This window comes from Epinephelus lanceolatus, chromosome 3 (genome assembly GCF_041903045.1).
Source record: "Epinephelus lanceolatus isolate andai-2023 chromosome 3, ASM4190304v1, whole genome shotgun sequence".
In the NCBI taxonomy this organism is placed as follows: domain Eukaryota; kingdom Metazoa; phylum Chordata; class Actinopteri; order Perciformes; family Serranidae; genus Epinephelus; species Epinephelus lanceolatus.
In genome coordinates, this window is record NC_135736.1 from 33,483,149 (window position 1) to 33,499,244 (window position 16,096).

General features: G+C 40.4%; 2 protein-coding genes across 4 annotated transcripts in view; one reads left to right on the top strand and one right to left on the bottom strand.

Moving 5' to 3' along the window:
* Positions 1-995: 995 nt before the first annotated feature.
* mettl14 (methyltransferase 14, N6-adenosine-methyltransferase non-catalytic subunit) lies at positions 996-12,684 on the bottom strand. Its single transcript, XM_033623208.2, has 11 exons — positions 12,458-12,684; positions 11,796-11,884; positions 9,901-9,988; positions 8,799-8,876; positions 6,079-6,166; positions 5,904-5,994; positions 5,625-5,766; positions 4,182-4,274; positions 2,964-3,080; positions 2,549-2,759; positions 996-1,788 (listed from the first exon to the last, which is right to left on the bottom strand). The coding sequence occupies exons 1-11, from the start codon at positions 12,521-12,523 to the stop codon at positions 1,487-1,489; spliced, it is 1,365 nt and encodes a 454-aa protein (XP_033479099.1). The 5' UTR covers positions 12,524-12,684; the 3' UTR covers positions 996-1,486.
* A 2,227-nt stretch (positions 12,685-14,911) lies between these two features.
* The window catches only part of prss12 (serine protease 12), a 30,065-nt gene continuing 28,880 nt past the window's right edge, over positions 14,912-16,096 (top strand). The window contains exon 1 of one of the 3 annotated variants that reach the window (XR_013490767.1): positions 14,912-15,442. Coding sequence is in view for 2 of the 3 variants with exons in the window: in XM_033625104.2 (XP_033480995.2) it covers positions 15,109-15,442 (334 nt within the window). In the remaining variant the exon portion in view is untranslated. The remainder of the gene's footprint in view (positions 15,443-16,096) is intronic. The other 2 variants (XM_033625104.2, XM_078166276.1) reach the window with 2 other exon arrangements.

Sequence of the window (16,096 nt, forward strand, 5' to 3'; positions counted from 1 at the left end):
TAATGGCTGTTGACAGTTTTTTTTTCTGATTTATGGAGATAAAAAATATACAACAAATTCCCTGTATAAAAACCTTTGGCTCTTATTATGTCATCAAAATGAAACAAGAATTTGAACCAGGCTTTATCAAAAGTTCAGAATTCAGTTGTGTGAATTCAGGCAAACTGGTGCATATTTAATATACAACATTCAGAAACAGTGAATATGCACAGGCCGCACAAGAGGAGACCCAGACAAATGAGAAAATGAAAATGTATTTTGAATTATTCTGTCCTGTGTTCAGTTTGGAGGAAGCAAAGCACCAAAGCCCACGTACTATTGAAAGAGTCTGAGAGAGATTAATCTGGCAAACTCCTATACAGTATTGATAATGACGCAAAACAAGACCTCAAATTTGTGGATCACATTTATAAAAAAAAACTAAATGTTTCACACAAAAAGTGAATAAGCTCTGCGAGGCTGTACCTTGGCACAGTGGTCCTAAATATTAACAACAGTAAGCCAACTTGCTCACAATGGCAATTTTAACTTGTTGCATGTCTGTACCACATTACAACACAATCAGTCAAACAGTTGTTGAGACTTTAAACTGTCCAGCCTCTGTGCGATTCAAGATTAAAAAGTCAGCGGACACCATCGTCACTCAACATGTATATGTCACAGGTAATCATAGGTCACTTCTACGTGACGTCACGTTGCTTCAGGCCATTTTACATTTTGAAGAGGTGAATGTTAAGCAATAAAACCAGACCCACACCCAGGGATCACTTCAAAGGAGTGCGTACACTGAAGTAGCATTTAAGGAAGATACATTCCTCAGATGGTACCCATCCTTAACTCTGCCTGATTCACATTCTTCATACATGCTCAACAGCATGCAGGGAGAGCATGGACAAAGAACAGCCAATCAGCTCTCATAGGGCTGATGCTCATGCTTATGCAAATGTCAAATATTTTGGCCATAAATGAGTTTTATAAGAGGACCCTGAGGTTCAGTAGTTTGCTGTTTATCTAGAGAATATGACAAGCAATCAAAATCAACCATTATTTAACATGACAGCACAACATGTATTTGTTAAAATGACAGCTTAACAGCACGCTGAGTTACATATTTTGTTTGTTCGGAAATGACAGCAATATTAAGGAAGAAACTTGAGAAACTGTTCTTGTATCAGTACAGTATCGTGTTTGTGTTAGCTTCCATTTGCTCTTAATGACTTTCAGTCCCTCTCTCTACATATTAGCTACCTGTAATATTGACATTACTTCCATAACAAGACATAATACAAAAATCAACATATAAACACAAATAGTGAAAAGAATGTTTATTCAGACGACACTTGTATAATCATGAAAAAGTATAAACAAAACAAAAAGATTCAAGACTTGACATCCACTAACTTCTCAGGTGTCACATACTAATCATACCATACCATTTGCAGATGGGGACTCATAGCATCAGTCTGGTTGGGATGAACTTTTTGCCCTAGCGAGGTGGGAAGCCCCTGTGTGGCCCTCCCCTGCCCCTGAACCCTCCCCTGTCCCCACGGAAATTTGGCCGGTTTCTTTCACGACCTCTGTCTCCACCTCTTCCTGCGTTTGGCCCACCACGTCCCCCTCTGGGTGCTCCGCCACCACGGTCCGACTTCAGCTTAGTCGGGGGAGATTTGGGCCGCAGCCTTTCTATGTCCTCGGTGCAGCCAGATAGGTGGGAGTTAACAAAATATGAGGCGTAGGTCTCTGGGTTAAAGTTACTGTTTGTTAAAGTAGGACCCACGGTCAGCCAGCCTAGAGAGAGAAGAAGACAAAGACGCATCAACGTGGGTACTGAGAATCGAGCAGAAGCACAGAGGAAGACTTGATACTAAAGGCCTTTGCACACTGAGTCTGTTTTCTTTCAGATGCATTTTTTTAATCAGTCATCTGGAAAAAAAACATTACGCACAGGAACCTTGCACACTGATTCTGATCAATTTTATTGTTCTATTCATTGTGAAAATTCGCAATACGTGACAAAATCGAAAGACACATTTCCTCCTTTCCTTCTCCACAGGAGTTACCTATCTGACTGTCACCACTCCCTCCCTGTCTTGCATTTGGCCCTGCAGCTGCATGAAAGGGCCGAGCTGTCCTCCCTCTCTGTCTCCACAGTCTGTGTGCGGTCTACATTCTCCTCTTCTTCATCATCATCCACCTGAGGGTTATAATCTGACCTTTTGAAAGTGAACTATCTGAGTTATGAAATGATTCTGTGTGCCCTGTTCCTCTGTCTTGTCGCAGATGTGTCCCGCCGCCACATTTTCTTCACTGATTCTTGGTCAAAGGCTTCTGACGGATGTGAAAAACAGAAAATCAAACCTGTCCTGAAAATGTTCATGACAGACGAAGGTTTCAGACTCAGTGTGCAAACATGATTGATACATATTTAAGTCTTATTTATATTTAGACGTGCAAAAATTTCGGAGGGAAAAAAAAAAAAAACAGACAGTGTGCAAAGACCTTAAGAAACTAAAAGCAAACATACAACAAGTAGGAGTGTCCATCTCACCTGGTCTGATGGTCGAGTCTCGTCCAAACAGGTGCAGCCTCCTGCGGCCCAAACAGAAATGCTCGATTATGTGGAAGATCTCCACAGGCTTCTCTACATTTCCCATCTCAGGCTCCTCAGTAATGATCAAGTCAATGTCCACATTAGCATGGATGAAGTCACCGTCAGTGCTCCTTCGCACTGTTCCTTTGATTCCCATTAGGCAGTGTTCCTGGAAGGAATATATTGTATACATCTTAATACACAGTTTAAGCTAGTTTAACTTTAACTTCATCATGTGCAGAGGAGTTTTGTAGACTTGAAATTGTGTACCTAACATTACATTTTCAGATATGAAAGGAAAACAAATTCCCAAAGCACACGATTCTATAATATTCATGTAAACATTGACATTTATTTCACATTTCTGCTGTACCTTGGTCCTTTGGAATACTGCTTTTGGGTCCAGCGCTTTGGTCTTGCCTGGGTTATTCTTGTTGGTCTTGATCCAACAGATATCCTCACATCTCCTAAAGCCCCACTTCCTCAAACACTGAAATGTGTGTGATAAGGGTATGTATTATAATGAATTTAGCATGTTAATATTTTTGATTAATTTAAGAGGAGTCATGCATTAGTAAGACACAGCACAGGCACAGTAGGGCTTCCCCGACCCATCTACTGTGTGGCACATCACGAAGGAAATCACAAATAATATAAATTTAATTTGAAAATCCAGTGTTTCCAAGGATATGTTTTTTAAACTCCTGGAAAGTGCATCACCTACCCTGTGGTTCTTTCAATTTTACTGACACCACATTTTTGGGTTATCTGCACAGGATATCATGTTTCGCCTTCATGCTGGTTTGGCTGGTTGCTTTCTCTTTGTAGTAGTTGAGTGGTATTCGAGATAACAGAATTGTTGTGAAGCCATTCTAGAAAAACCACTGTCAACACATTGTTATCTTACAAAAATCAAGATCAGTCTATCCATTCTTAAAATTGTCTATGCTTAGCTTTTTAGTGCTTTTAATAATGTCAAGAGAAAATTTTTTATCATAGATCAAAATGTCTTTAGGCGCAGTCACACATCTTCTCTACCTTTCTCTGTTAACAATATATAAAAGCTCAGTTTAAAACTTGACATTATTTTGCATCAATAGAAATTTCAATATTTGGTTTAATGACCTTTTCCCCTGTGAACCCCGAAGAATGGGGCCTACAGCCTGCTCTGGTAAATGCTACAACAAAATCCATTTTCTATCAGTGAGTCAGACTGTGACTAAGTGTTTCTGACACGCTAAAAGTGGACATGTGTCACACCAACGACGACCTTCTAATAAAGTAAATAACACTCGTTGTCAAACAGGTTTGTGAACATGGACTAGAATGTCTCTGCGCAGGGGCTTTAGCCTCAAATAGTGCGGTATGAACAGACGTAAAAGGCTTTCAAAGCCATAAGTCATAACATACGCACAATGCCTAACTCACATGTCAGCTGGACACTGAACCAGTGAGTTGCTGAATGACTCAAAGAATGCTTTGTTGAAAATAACTCGCATGCCTTAAGTTCCAAAAAATTCAGAAGCCAGTAAAGAACAGAGTTAGTTTGTAATTTCATGTGTGATTTGGACTAAATGAGGAGTCATGTTACCATTCTGCCCAAGTCCAGGCCTTCACCAGAGCCACACCAGAGAAAGACAAAGGAACGCAGAGCCGATATCTCCTCAATTTCCAGCTTCATGATCTATAATGGCAAAGAGCAGAAGCAAAAGAGGGGTGGGGGGGACAGGATTCCGTAACAGTGAATACATCTCTCGTGAGTCACTTTCTATCCCTTAGGCACACCTGTCATGAAACTACAGGACAGGTGATTCCAGTCATGTCTTTACATTGACAGGGTCAATTGCAGGGGTCGCGTTAACCGGATATTCTCGGTCATTGGCCGTTTTTTAACAACAATGACCGGAAAATCTGAAGGCCGTCGGTCATTTTGACCGGTTGCAATTACCACCCCTGCCCACTTGGCGGCGGAGTGCACAGTCAGTGGTTTAAGTGGCTGCCGTTTTCACACTGCAGAGAAAAGGTCATTCATCTGCTTCATGTAGCGTTGTTGACATAACGCCCTGGACACACGGGACGCGGAACAGAGGCATGGCGCCCAGCAGCAGAGGCAGTTTTCAGTCAGCGCCCATGTTAACCTATCTGACTGTCCACACAGGCTGCTGAGCAGAGCGGAGCGCCCGCGGAGTAGAGGCAGCGCTTCACTTCGGCGTCTGGTCTATTTTTCACGGGAGCCGCGAACGCTTCTGTCAAGCTGGATCGTGCGGATCGTACCAAACAGGAAGTCGGACACAGAAAAGACGAGAGAATGCAGCCAATTTTCAAAATAAAATAACAACAGCACGCACTGAGGAACGTGAGGAGAAAATACCGTGTTTATAATTTAAAATAACCCAACAGTGCATAACCGAACACATTTTTCAATACCATAATCACTTCATTACAATTTTAATTTTGTGTCACCGAGCCTACAGGCATAACTACATAACGCCCTGGGCACACCGGATGCGTTAGTGACGCCTTAGTGCCGTCCGGTGTGTCCAGGGCGAAGCCTAATGGCTCGGGTGTGTGGATGTTTGTTCATCTTTTCGTTCATGTCCTTATTAATGCACACTTTATAACTTACTTGTTGGATTTATTAAAAACGAATGAATGAAAACTAAATGTCTTTGAATATCTTTATTATCATTTAAAAACGAAAAATTAAAATGACCGGTAAAAATAGATTATGACCGGATTTTTATGACCCTGTTGGTCAAAATGACCGGAGACGAAAAAGTCTAGCGCAACGTCTGGTCAATTGACTACTGTCGCCCGCTACTGAAAGAGAGTCAGCACACTCCTATTTATTTGCTCTCCCTAAGTTATTAATATTTTTGTTGCGAGTCTCTCAGTGTGACCACTGCTTGAAAAAATATCAACAATCCGAATTAGAGCTGGTCAAGAATGACATTTAGCTGAGCAACGTGAGATAATCTCCAACAAAGCTATTCGCGTATTGCTCAATGAAAACCAGTCTAACATGTCAACATACATCATCCCAGGTCCAGAAACGTTCAGTGTGGCTGATGCCCGATTCTCTGTAGTATTCTTCTAAAGGTGGCTCGAGGAGAATTACATCGAACTTGCACTTCAAATCCTGCAGGTCAAAGTGCTCTGGATCGGCCTGGAGGTACCTAAACACACAGACACACAGACACACAGACACACGCGCCTTAAATAGTTTTTTGAATTCAAGATATTTCTCTGGCTGTAATCACGTTGACATTCATGTAACTATCCACTCTAATATTCATGTCATCATTTAACATACATGGGAGGGGTGTTGGTGGTGGAGATGAGCTCGTCCTTTAGTCTGATCAGCTCTCGAAGCTTGGGGTATTCTTCAAATCGGTCAGCCAACCCTGAATCACAGAAAACAGCCAGGTCAAGACCACACACGAGCACGCACATGTACATAAAACAATTGCACATGAGCACACACTCACCAACATCTCTGATGAAGTTTTGCGGCCTGTGGCCTGTGTCAACAAAGTGCTGACAGTAATCATTGTGAGGGTTCAAACTCTGGGTGCCCTGAAAATAAACGAATGAATTAATGACTGAAATAAGATAAACAGGATGAGCAGGAGAAAGGGTAATAAAAAAATATATATCTGCATAAACAGAGACAACATACATGGACATTTATTCTAGCATTTTAATACAAATTTGATACATGAGATTGTAAAAATCTTAATAGAAACTGCAATTTCTAATATAGGTGACATGGTGATGCAGTGGTTAGCATTGTTGCCTCACAGTTCTTGGTTCGAACACAGGGTGGGGCAGCCCTTCTGTGTATGGAATGTTGGGCTGTTTTGCCGGCAAGCTGTGAGTGTTTAGACACACAGAGCCGGATTGGCGAGTTGATCCAAGGTGCCCAATTTTCCGCCTCGTAGGGTAGTCATATTGGCAGAACCGTTTTAGTTTAAAAGACCGAGGCGGCCTTCCGCCACGGCAGGGGCTGTTGATGACTTGTGGGAGGAGCTGTTGATGACGCCGCACGTGTGAGCCACTGGCGGTGGGCTAACAGCAAACAGCTGATAGCAGGAATTAGCAAGCAGCAAGTAGCAAGAGGGAAACGCAAACCTGACAAACAATGTAAAGATGAGCAACTGGGGAGACAAGGAACTGCGCGCCCTCCTTGTCCTCGCAAACGAAGAGCCCATTAACCGTCAAATGACAGGAACGGTGAGGAACGGGCCGACTTACGAGAGAATCGCAGAAGGACTGACCAGCCGCGGCTTCCCTCCCACGTCACTGTTTATGTCACACGCTTAGGCTACACGTTTTGTTACTTGCTCACGCCCCCCCATTGCCCTGAAAAAGGCACATTCTGTATAAACAAAAGCAGGTAGGCGGCATTTTGCTGCACTCCCCGATTTTGTTTTTATATTGCCAATGCTGAAAGAAGACTCATTGGGCTTTCCTGCAAATTTGCACAATTCCTATTTAAAAAGGGCTTCAGTGTCAGCTGAGATAGGCTCCAGCCTCCCCACGACCCCCAACAAGATAAGCATTTACAGAAAATGAATGAATGACTGCATTTCTAATATACATACATATTTTTTGCAAAATCTAAAGAAATTTCTAACTTTTTTTTCATATGAGAAAAAAATGATTTTCTAAATGAAGACCTTGCTTTTATTTCTCAGTGTGACTGACGAATTTGATCCCTACTTAAAATAATACATTGTACATATGCTCTTCACTTCAACAAAAGCAGATCATGTGTACCGTAATGACATGCTGTGTTTGTATGTGCGTTGTGACAGAGGCTTTTAGTCACCCATTACCACTGGTTAGGCATGAATAGTTTCCATACAGTGAAATCACACACTCTGGCTCATGTCCATTATTAAACTGCTTCTAACCAGTATATACAGGCTGTGACACTCAGTACAGTCTGAAATTACAGGTTTATGCCAGGTGACTCCTGTGACTAACATTCCATTAACATGCTCGAGCTTAGATAGAAGTCTGCCATGTAAAACCTGTCCTTCCAGTTTTGGAACCCAAAATTTCAAACTCTTATTTATATTACTGTTCAGTGGTTTGTGGTGTGGATAGCAGACTGCTACTTCATACATACACTTTATAATAACATGGTAAAAACTTTATCTTTATGCTAGTGCTTTTTTTTAGTCTTTTAAGTCAGCCAAATGTCCCAACAGGCTTCATATTGCACCATAGTATCACGCCACCAGGTCCATTCAGAGCATTTTGTGAATGTGGGAAAGTCTGGATGTATTGTTTCACTCTAAGTAGTCACTGCGGTTGATACTGTTGGTGCTGGTGAAAGTAATAAGGACATGTGCAGTGTGTGTTTATGACCTAATTTCCCTTGGCGTAACCACATTTCACTTTCTGGTTTACTATCATTATTTACAAGGTGAAAGCAGTGGGTGGACATATGACAGCAGCACATTGTTCCTGTTCCAAAAATGCTTTGAATGTACTGAGGTGTCAGGGAGTAACCCAGTCTGGTCATTTGTGAGATTTATCTATTTATGAGGCTCTTCTTCCTGCTACTCTTCTAGAAATGTTACCAGTCATGGCTAACAACTGCTAACTCAGAAACACCGCAATGGCCATTACTAACCACTTTAAGGATTTTTACCATCAGTTTTGGTTGATATTTTATACAGGGTGTCTACAGGTATCAGGCAGTTAAATTTATTTATTTTTAAGACCAGTTCAGGACACATTTTAACCAAATTTAGGACAGATTTTTGGACAAATCATGTTTTATTTATTTAAGCAGCACAGGTAAGCATTGCAGGCAAGTAATATATCTGTGGTCTTGTGCAGAGGTAAGTGTGATGTAGGAATATGGTTATTGGAGGGCGTTAAGTCAGTCTACATTTTGCCAGCAGGTCAGTGCAAGTATTAAGTAAAATGACAGTAATGACAGTACAGTAGTTTCATAAATAGAACCTTAAAAAATGGATAAACGAAATTGGATGAAATGCAATCACAAATTCAAACTTAAGACTATTTAATGACTTTCAAGGCCTTACTGATGTGACATTGAATTTAAGACATTTCAAGACTATTTAAGGACCTGTAGAGACCCTGTTATGTAGCTATTAGTGAAACAAGATATAAAATAAATATTAAAAGAGACATTGTGTGTGTGAAAGAAAGAGACAGTAAGTTTTCCAACCTTAAGGAAAGTACTTGAGTCCTTGTACACCTCCTCATATGGGTTGCTGTCCTCTGGCTGCTGCACCTCCACCTCATCCTAAAACAGGAAAATACAACGAGGTTCATATTTTTGTCAATGAACAGAACCTTTATCTGCACATGATGTAACTGTGGTTAGGAGATGAACACAACTGAGAAGAAACTGGCCATAAAAGCAATGAATGAAAGCATAATTATGATAACGTTACTACCCATCGTGGAAAATTAAAAAGAAGAGATGTTGGGATAACAATGAGAGGGAAATACATAACCTGTGTTAACAGGCTAAGAGTAAAATAGTCAAGATTCTCATTTTCAAATCAGTCAATGAAAAACAAAAAGCAAAGCCTTTAAAACCCCCTTGTTCTGCCTACATATAATATTCACCGGTAAACCTCATATTTTACACTGTCCAGAAATATTTAAATTACTTGACCCCACACCCTAAAATTATAAAGAATCAATCAAAATGTCATAAAAGCTTCTGTTGGGTAAGAAACAAGAAGGACAAGTTTTGGGTGGTGGCTGAATTTCCATTCATTACCTGCAGCTACAACCTCACAGTGCCACATGGAGCAAAGTCACGCACAGTGACCTGCACACAGGACGTTACAAAACAAATATTTATTAGATAAATCTGTCATTTGGCCAATATTTGGAGTAAATAATTAAAAACAAATCTCAGCGCTAATTTTGGGACTAGTTCAACAGGAGCAGAATCACAGCCTGAAATCCTCAGGCAGGTGCCCACTAAACATTCCCACTTTCCAAACAAAAGACAAGGAGGGAGCACATCTTTGTTTCTGGTGACCTGGGGAAAAACCTGCCTGAGAAGATGCAGTTTGTTCAGTTTGTGTAAGTTTTAAAAATACCCACCCATACTTATTCAATCACAGGCGTGTCCTGATTTCAGTAGTCAGTGTAACATTTGTTTTGACAGTGTTATATTTCATTGTACAGTGCAAACCGCAGAGTTTATTACTGTGCACATGACAATAAACTTCTTGAATCTTAATCATGTTTATTATCAATGTACAATAGGGTGGAGGCTTATTTAACTCATGTAGATGCATAATGCTCACCTTTTGTTCTTCCACAACTTCCTCTGTATCCTCTCCCTCTGTCTGTGCCTTCCTTTTGGAAGGTACAGCTAAACTGTCAAATGAAGACCTGCAAAACACAAACAACACATTTCAAGATTCTGTGTATCACTTAAGCACAAAATTGACATTTAAGCACTGACAATGACAAGACAAAAACATCAAGCAAGATGGACAAATGTTTACAAAAATATGTTAGAGAAGAAAGGACAGGAGCTGTTGAATGAAGAAAAGTAAGTGAATTTAATGTGTTCAACACGTGCAGTTACAAGGAATAAATTATCTCAAGATGTACCAGGCCTGCGCAGATTCGATCACCAGCGATTGGCGCACAATGCATGCCAGTTAGATTGGTGTCCAACTTTATCCTGACTTGCTCTGACATAATACAAACATGGACAGCGCAGGTTTTAGATCCAGGCGCTGCAATTGGTCTCCACAGACTGCAAGACCCAGAGCATGATGGGAAACACCTGGCTCTCACCTGATAGAAGAGCTGACTGGTTTCAATGTTGACTCAACAAGATGACATTTAATATAAATTCTTAATCTATGTTGAATGTGAGAGAGTTTGATTTTATTTGTCTGATCTGAAGGTTTATTCGGTTAACAGAAAACATGTTGTGTGACTGATGGTGACGTCTCATAATCAGACTAAATATATTCATCATAAACTATGCGTATATTAACATTGGACTGTTTTAATTATTGAGGTATTTAGCAACACAAAGACTTGTGGTCAGTGGGACGTAAGGATTCTTAAAATCACATCTGCACAGATGTGAAACCCTGACTATATCCAACTGATCTTTAATGAAAGTTGTGTCTTGTATTTTTTCCCCTGAAAACACTAATCTAATAGCCAAACACAATCAATTTAGCCTCAACAAGAGTCATATACATAATGGTATGAGGTCAAGTTGCATATTATTCTTGTAACAGTTGTAACTCCTTGACTCTTGTTTAGTTTTCTGATCTATCTAATTTTGTATGGATTTGTTATGCTTTTTGGATAAATTGAAAATTCTTCTGAAAAATGCTTTTGAAGGTTGTTAAAGATGAAAAAAATGAAATAACTGTGATTGATAATTGGTCATGTGACCCATGTGTATTTAGCACACCTATGAGTGCTCCTGTGTTTCTGTTGAGCAGACCTGAAGAAGCCACTGGCAAAACGCGTTGTTCGCTCTTAATAAAATCACAGTAACTCAGTTCAGTGTGCAATGATTTTTGTTAAGATTTGAGATGTTCCTGCGGCCGACCAGCACCTGATACCTGAGACTGGCTGTGCAGAGGGAGTTCTGCTTACTTACAAATAATTTAGCCTATGTAGTTGAGGGAGACAGGTCTGCTCTGTAGCAGTAAACTGATGTGATGCTGATTTACATGACAGTTCATGTAAAATGGAGGTTGAACTGTGAACATATATTACAGATCTCCTGGAAAGCATTTTAATAGGCTACTCTGTCATAATTAAACTGAAGAAACTGATATTTGAGTCTTATAATAGTTTCATAAATCAGCATCAGATCTGACAGGATGTGAGTGTTTCTGTGACTTCCTGTACAGACTGAAGGCTGCTGGAAACTGTCGGGAAAGTGTTCGACTTCACAGCAGCTTTTTGTCACCTCCACCTGCTGCAGCCACCTGATTTTGTCCACTTTCCAGGCAAGGCATAGATAATCTTGAAACGAGCCTTGTGGCACAGAGAACCCAAATGGGGCACAGAGAACCCAAATGGGGCACAGACTGGTAGCGCAACTATGTATTACATGCTTGGCACCTCTTTGCTTTCAACTGCACCCCTCCTTTTCTTTTTCACTGTTATTGCTGACCTGCTGGGGCAGTCTTTCTTGCACAGTTCAATCATCTCTTACCTGCATGTTTCTCTTGTCTCCTCAATCTCCTTTAGCTCATCTTTGCTGTTAAGGACAGCTCCGATACTGTCTGCACTTTCAGCTCCCAACTGCAGTTAGAAAACAACGAGAAAGTCAGTGTTAAGTCACATATTTTCAAACTGTGTTATTGTCTCATTTATTATATAATGCATTGCTGTACTTAACGTTTTCTATCTCGGTGTTTTGACCTGCTGTAATGTGGATATAGCTTCAACACTTTCCCTCGCCATAAAAACCGTTATACCGTTTGTATATGTAGTGTAAATTAACCCTGGCAGATTTTCCCTGTGCGTATTCTCACTGACATGTCGTGCAAAGATGTCATCTGTGTCCATGTTAACTATATTGGCTCAAAAGGCTTCAACATGTCAACATAAAGTTATTTGCCCCTTCAGTCCACTCGAGGGCGACCAATATAAATGTTTGGCGGACATAAGTCAGCTAACTTACAACCACCCGTGGACAGAACACTGTCCTTGTTAACCACACAGTCGACAATGTGTTTACCATACAACATTTCGTTAGGTAGCAGCGCCACGGACGGTCAATAAATAACCTTATAACTTGAGTTAGCTAACTGGTAAACTTGCAACATTAGCTACGTGCTAACAACAACAACAGGAAGCTATCTGTGCACTTGCCTGTTGAGCTAAAAGCTGCCGCCTAAGTTTTTGTCGCTCGCGAATCTCTTGCAGTCGACTGTTCATTTCTTCAGCTTTAATGTTTTCCAATTAACAATATAACACCCTTGGTCGTTGTTGCATCGAACCGTTTCATACAAAAATGTGATTAGCTACCTATAATAGTAACCAACACACGGCTAATGAGAACAGCCGCTAAAAATCACAATGGGTGTGCTCGGTGTTTTTACCGGGGCGCTCCGGTTTGAGTTAGCCGTTGGAGTTAGCCGCTAAAATAAAGTGTTCAAGACATCCGGGTGCGACTGATAAATAGCTGTTGTTCCATCTATACACACTGTGGTGCTTTTTGCATCCGCACTAGTCTCGGTAACCGGTTGTGAGAGGGTCAACCGGCGGTTCATCCAGTCAACTCCGCCCCATTTCAGTGATATCGGCGTACGCCCGATTATATAGAGCGCACACGTTTGAGATTGAATGGACGCAGTGTGATGATGTCACGCTTGTGTTTGACGTTAACACACGTCCAATCTCCTCCAATCACAGAATACCGTATTGTCGACACTAGAGGCGCTATGTAGCACATTTTAGTCTGCCAGTATTTGTTGACTGATAAAATAAGGGAACTGTCTTTTAAAGATAATACCCAGATAATTATCATCTTATCAAGCTGAATAAGGATATCAGTGTAAAAGTTCATTCTGTGTAGTACACACAGAAACACCTATGTTTGCACTGTGCCCGTACTGAAAGGCTATGGAAGGACTTGAGTAGATTTATTACTGATAATATTAACTCCGATTTCACTTTATGCTGAGAGAATGTTTTCATTGGTTTTACTAAATGTAATGCCAATAAAACAAAGAACATTACATTATTAATCTAAACATTATTTTTGGCTCATAGATAGATCTCATATCAGCAAATCGAAGTTTAACTTTAAACCATTATTTATTACATTTGAAATTTGAATCATACAATAGGCTACTGGAAAACCATTTTTCTCCTCCAGAAACAAGAAGGCTATTAAGACAATGAATTTGTACACCTTCTTTAATGTATTTGTATGAATGAATATTGTCTTCTGGGTTTGTATTAGTATAGCCATACCGTCCCCTGGCATTTCTGTTTCTCTTTTCTTGTTTTATTGTCATTAATTATTAGCACTTGGCCTATACATGTTTAGTTTGTGATTGTTTCATGAAGACCTTTAAAAAAACAGCACACTGCCTGTCATCAGATAGAGGGACAGAAAGTGATTTAACTCATGTTAAATCATTCACCATCCACCACCATTCTGCATCATCAAACTGCAGCTTCTGAGTTGTTACATGATCCCTCTTAATCAGCCTAAAACTAAGGCCTTTTTTTTATTACAAACTTAATTATAGATCTGTCTGAGTGGATCATAGTGGCTATGATAAGAGAGGATGAATATGGGAATATATATGTACTGCAAAACTTCAATTAAAAGCCCAGTCCCTTTTACTAGCCTGGTGTGGCTACAAATTTTACAAATAAAGGCCTGTCTCAATTAGATGCCTGGTCTGGTTGCCAAGATGTTAATTTCTTTCTTTCTTTTTTTTCTATAAAAGCAGGCTGTTGGCTACCTCAAAGTCCATTCCTTAATCACCCTGCAAGTTATTCATATACATTTAGTCTGTAAGGGTCCTCAAATCAAAAGATATAAAAAGGATTTTCATAAAAATGGATCCAAGTTATAAATATTGTTTAAACAGGATTAAGTGGTGTTGTGTCAGTATGCCTGATGCCATAATCCTTAAGTGCCATAACTTTCTCTCTATTTAATATGGACACAATTAATATACATTTTGGTTTGAATGAACAATTGTATTTCAGATCTTTGCTGAGCAACAGTTTTGTGTGAAAGGAAGGCCTGTCCCGTATAGACGCCTGTCCCAATTATAGGCCTGTTGATTAAAGTAAGTGATTAAAGCAAATAGTAGCCCGGGCTATTAATTGAAGTTTTACGGTTGGCATATATATATATATACATATATACACTATATGTATATATATATATATATATATATATATATATATATATATATATATATATATAGATATAGATAGATAGATACATAAAAATATCTATATCTATAGGCCTATATATATATATATATATATAGATATATAAATATATAGGAATGGATAGGTTAGTATTGAAAGAAATTGCCAGTAGTCATAATAGGAAACCCCACTGGCTGATTAGGCTATATATAATAAGGCTAATGTAAGGCTAGTCTTATAGGGAATAACTTGCCTACTATTGTCCTAATAATCACATTATACAGGATGGGTCCCCCTCTGTTCCCTGTACATTTACCACAGTTTATAATTAGCCTATTTGATTCTGTTTATTAAATCATATAAAATCGCCACTAATACTTCAGTAGTTGAAAAAGACTTCCAGCATAGCCTATATGTGATAGAATTTGCGTTAGGGGGCTGCCTGCCCATTAGCCCACGCAAATAGGAGTTTCATTGATCCGCGTCGTTTCTCCTCTCCCGGTTCACACTCTGGTCCCACGGCAGGACGATGAGGCTGACTGAAACCCGTCTCCTCAGCTGATGATAAAAGCCACTGATGATAGAAGCTCCTGGTTTCAGCTGCCTACCACCAGAGACCTAACATGAATTTGGCATTTCTCGCTCTAACAGCCGCGCTTTTGGCTTCGAATAGCGGCTCCAGTTATTCCAGCAGCGTCCCTTCATTCATCCTGCCGTTCACTGACTGCGTCCAGAGCCGCGGCAAAGACGGCTTCTACCAGGGAGCGATAGACGTCACCGAGTCCGGCACCCAGTGCATGAACTGGACCGAGGTGTCCGGCTTCAAGGAGCGCTACCCGGGCAAAGGAATAGGAGAGCACAATCACTGTCGCAACCCGGATGGCAGGATCCGACCCTGGTGCTTTTTTAGGAACCACAAAGGCAGAGTGGACTGGGGGTACTGCGACTGTAAACAAGGTAAACACGCAGGCCTATAGACACACTGTAATGGGCTACTGTATTCTATAGGGATTCATACTGTAGAAACATGTCGAAAAAATGAGCTGGACACAGAGGAAATGAGATCTCCAAATACACTGAATGATAATTTAAAAATCAGTGCAGGCATACACTAATTCCAAGTAACTTATTACATAGCTACTATTTCAATTTTTTATTCCATCTGATGAAGAGAAACCTCTGCAGAAATTCTGGCTTTGGTGTGCAGCTGTGTTAAAAACTGTCCTGCTCCAGTTGTGTTCAACTCAGGCAGCTCATGCTGAAGTAATTAGACAGCACAGGACACACCTTCATTGTCCCAGGTGTGAGTGCAGTGCACGCAGTTGGCAAGTCTAAGCACATTTGTGCTGTAATGGGTGCACAGGTATTTGCTTATATTGTGTGCTTGGGAATTACACAGTCACAGGGATCACCAGTGTTAAAGTGAGTAGGTGACGTGAAACCTCTCTTCTCCCATTAAAATAGTTTGACATGGGGAGCACCACATCATCAGTGCCCATCAAGTATTCAGACTTGAGCTACTAAGTGTTGCTAAAATGAAAAGTGAGGGAGAAGAGGGCCCTACATCTCTGGATTGATGAAAGGTAGAGAAGGTAGAGTGAGGGAGTGGTG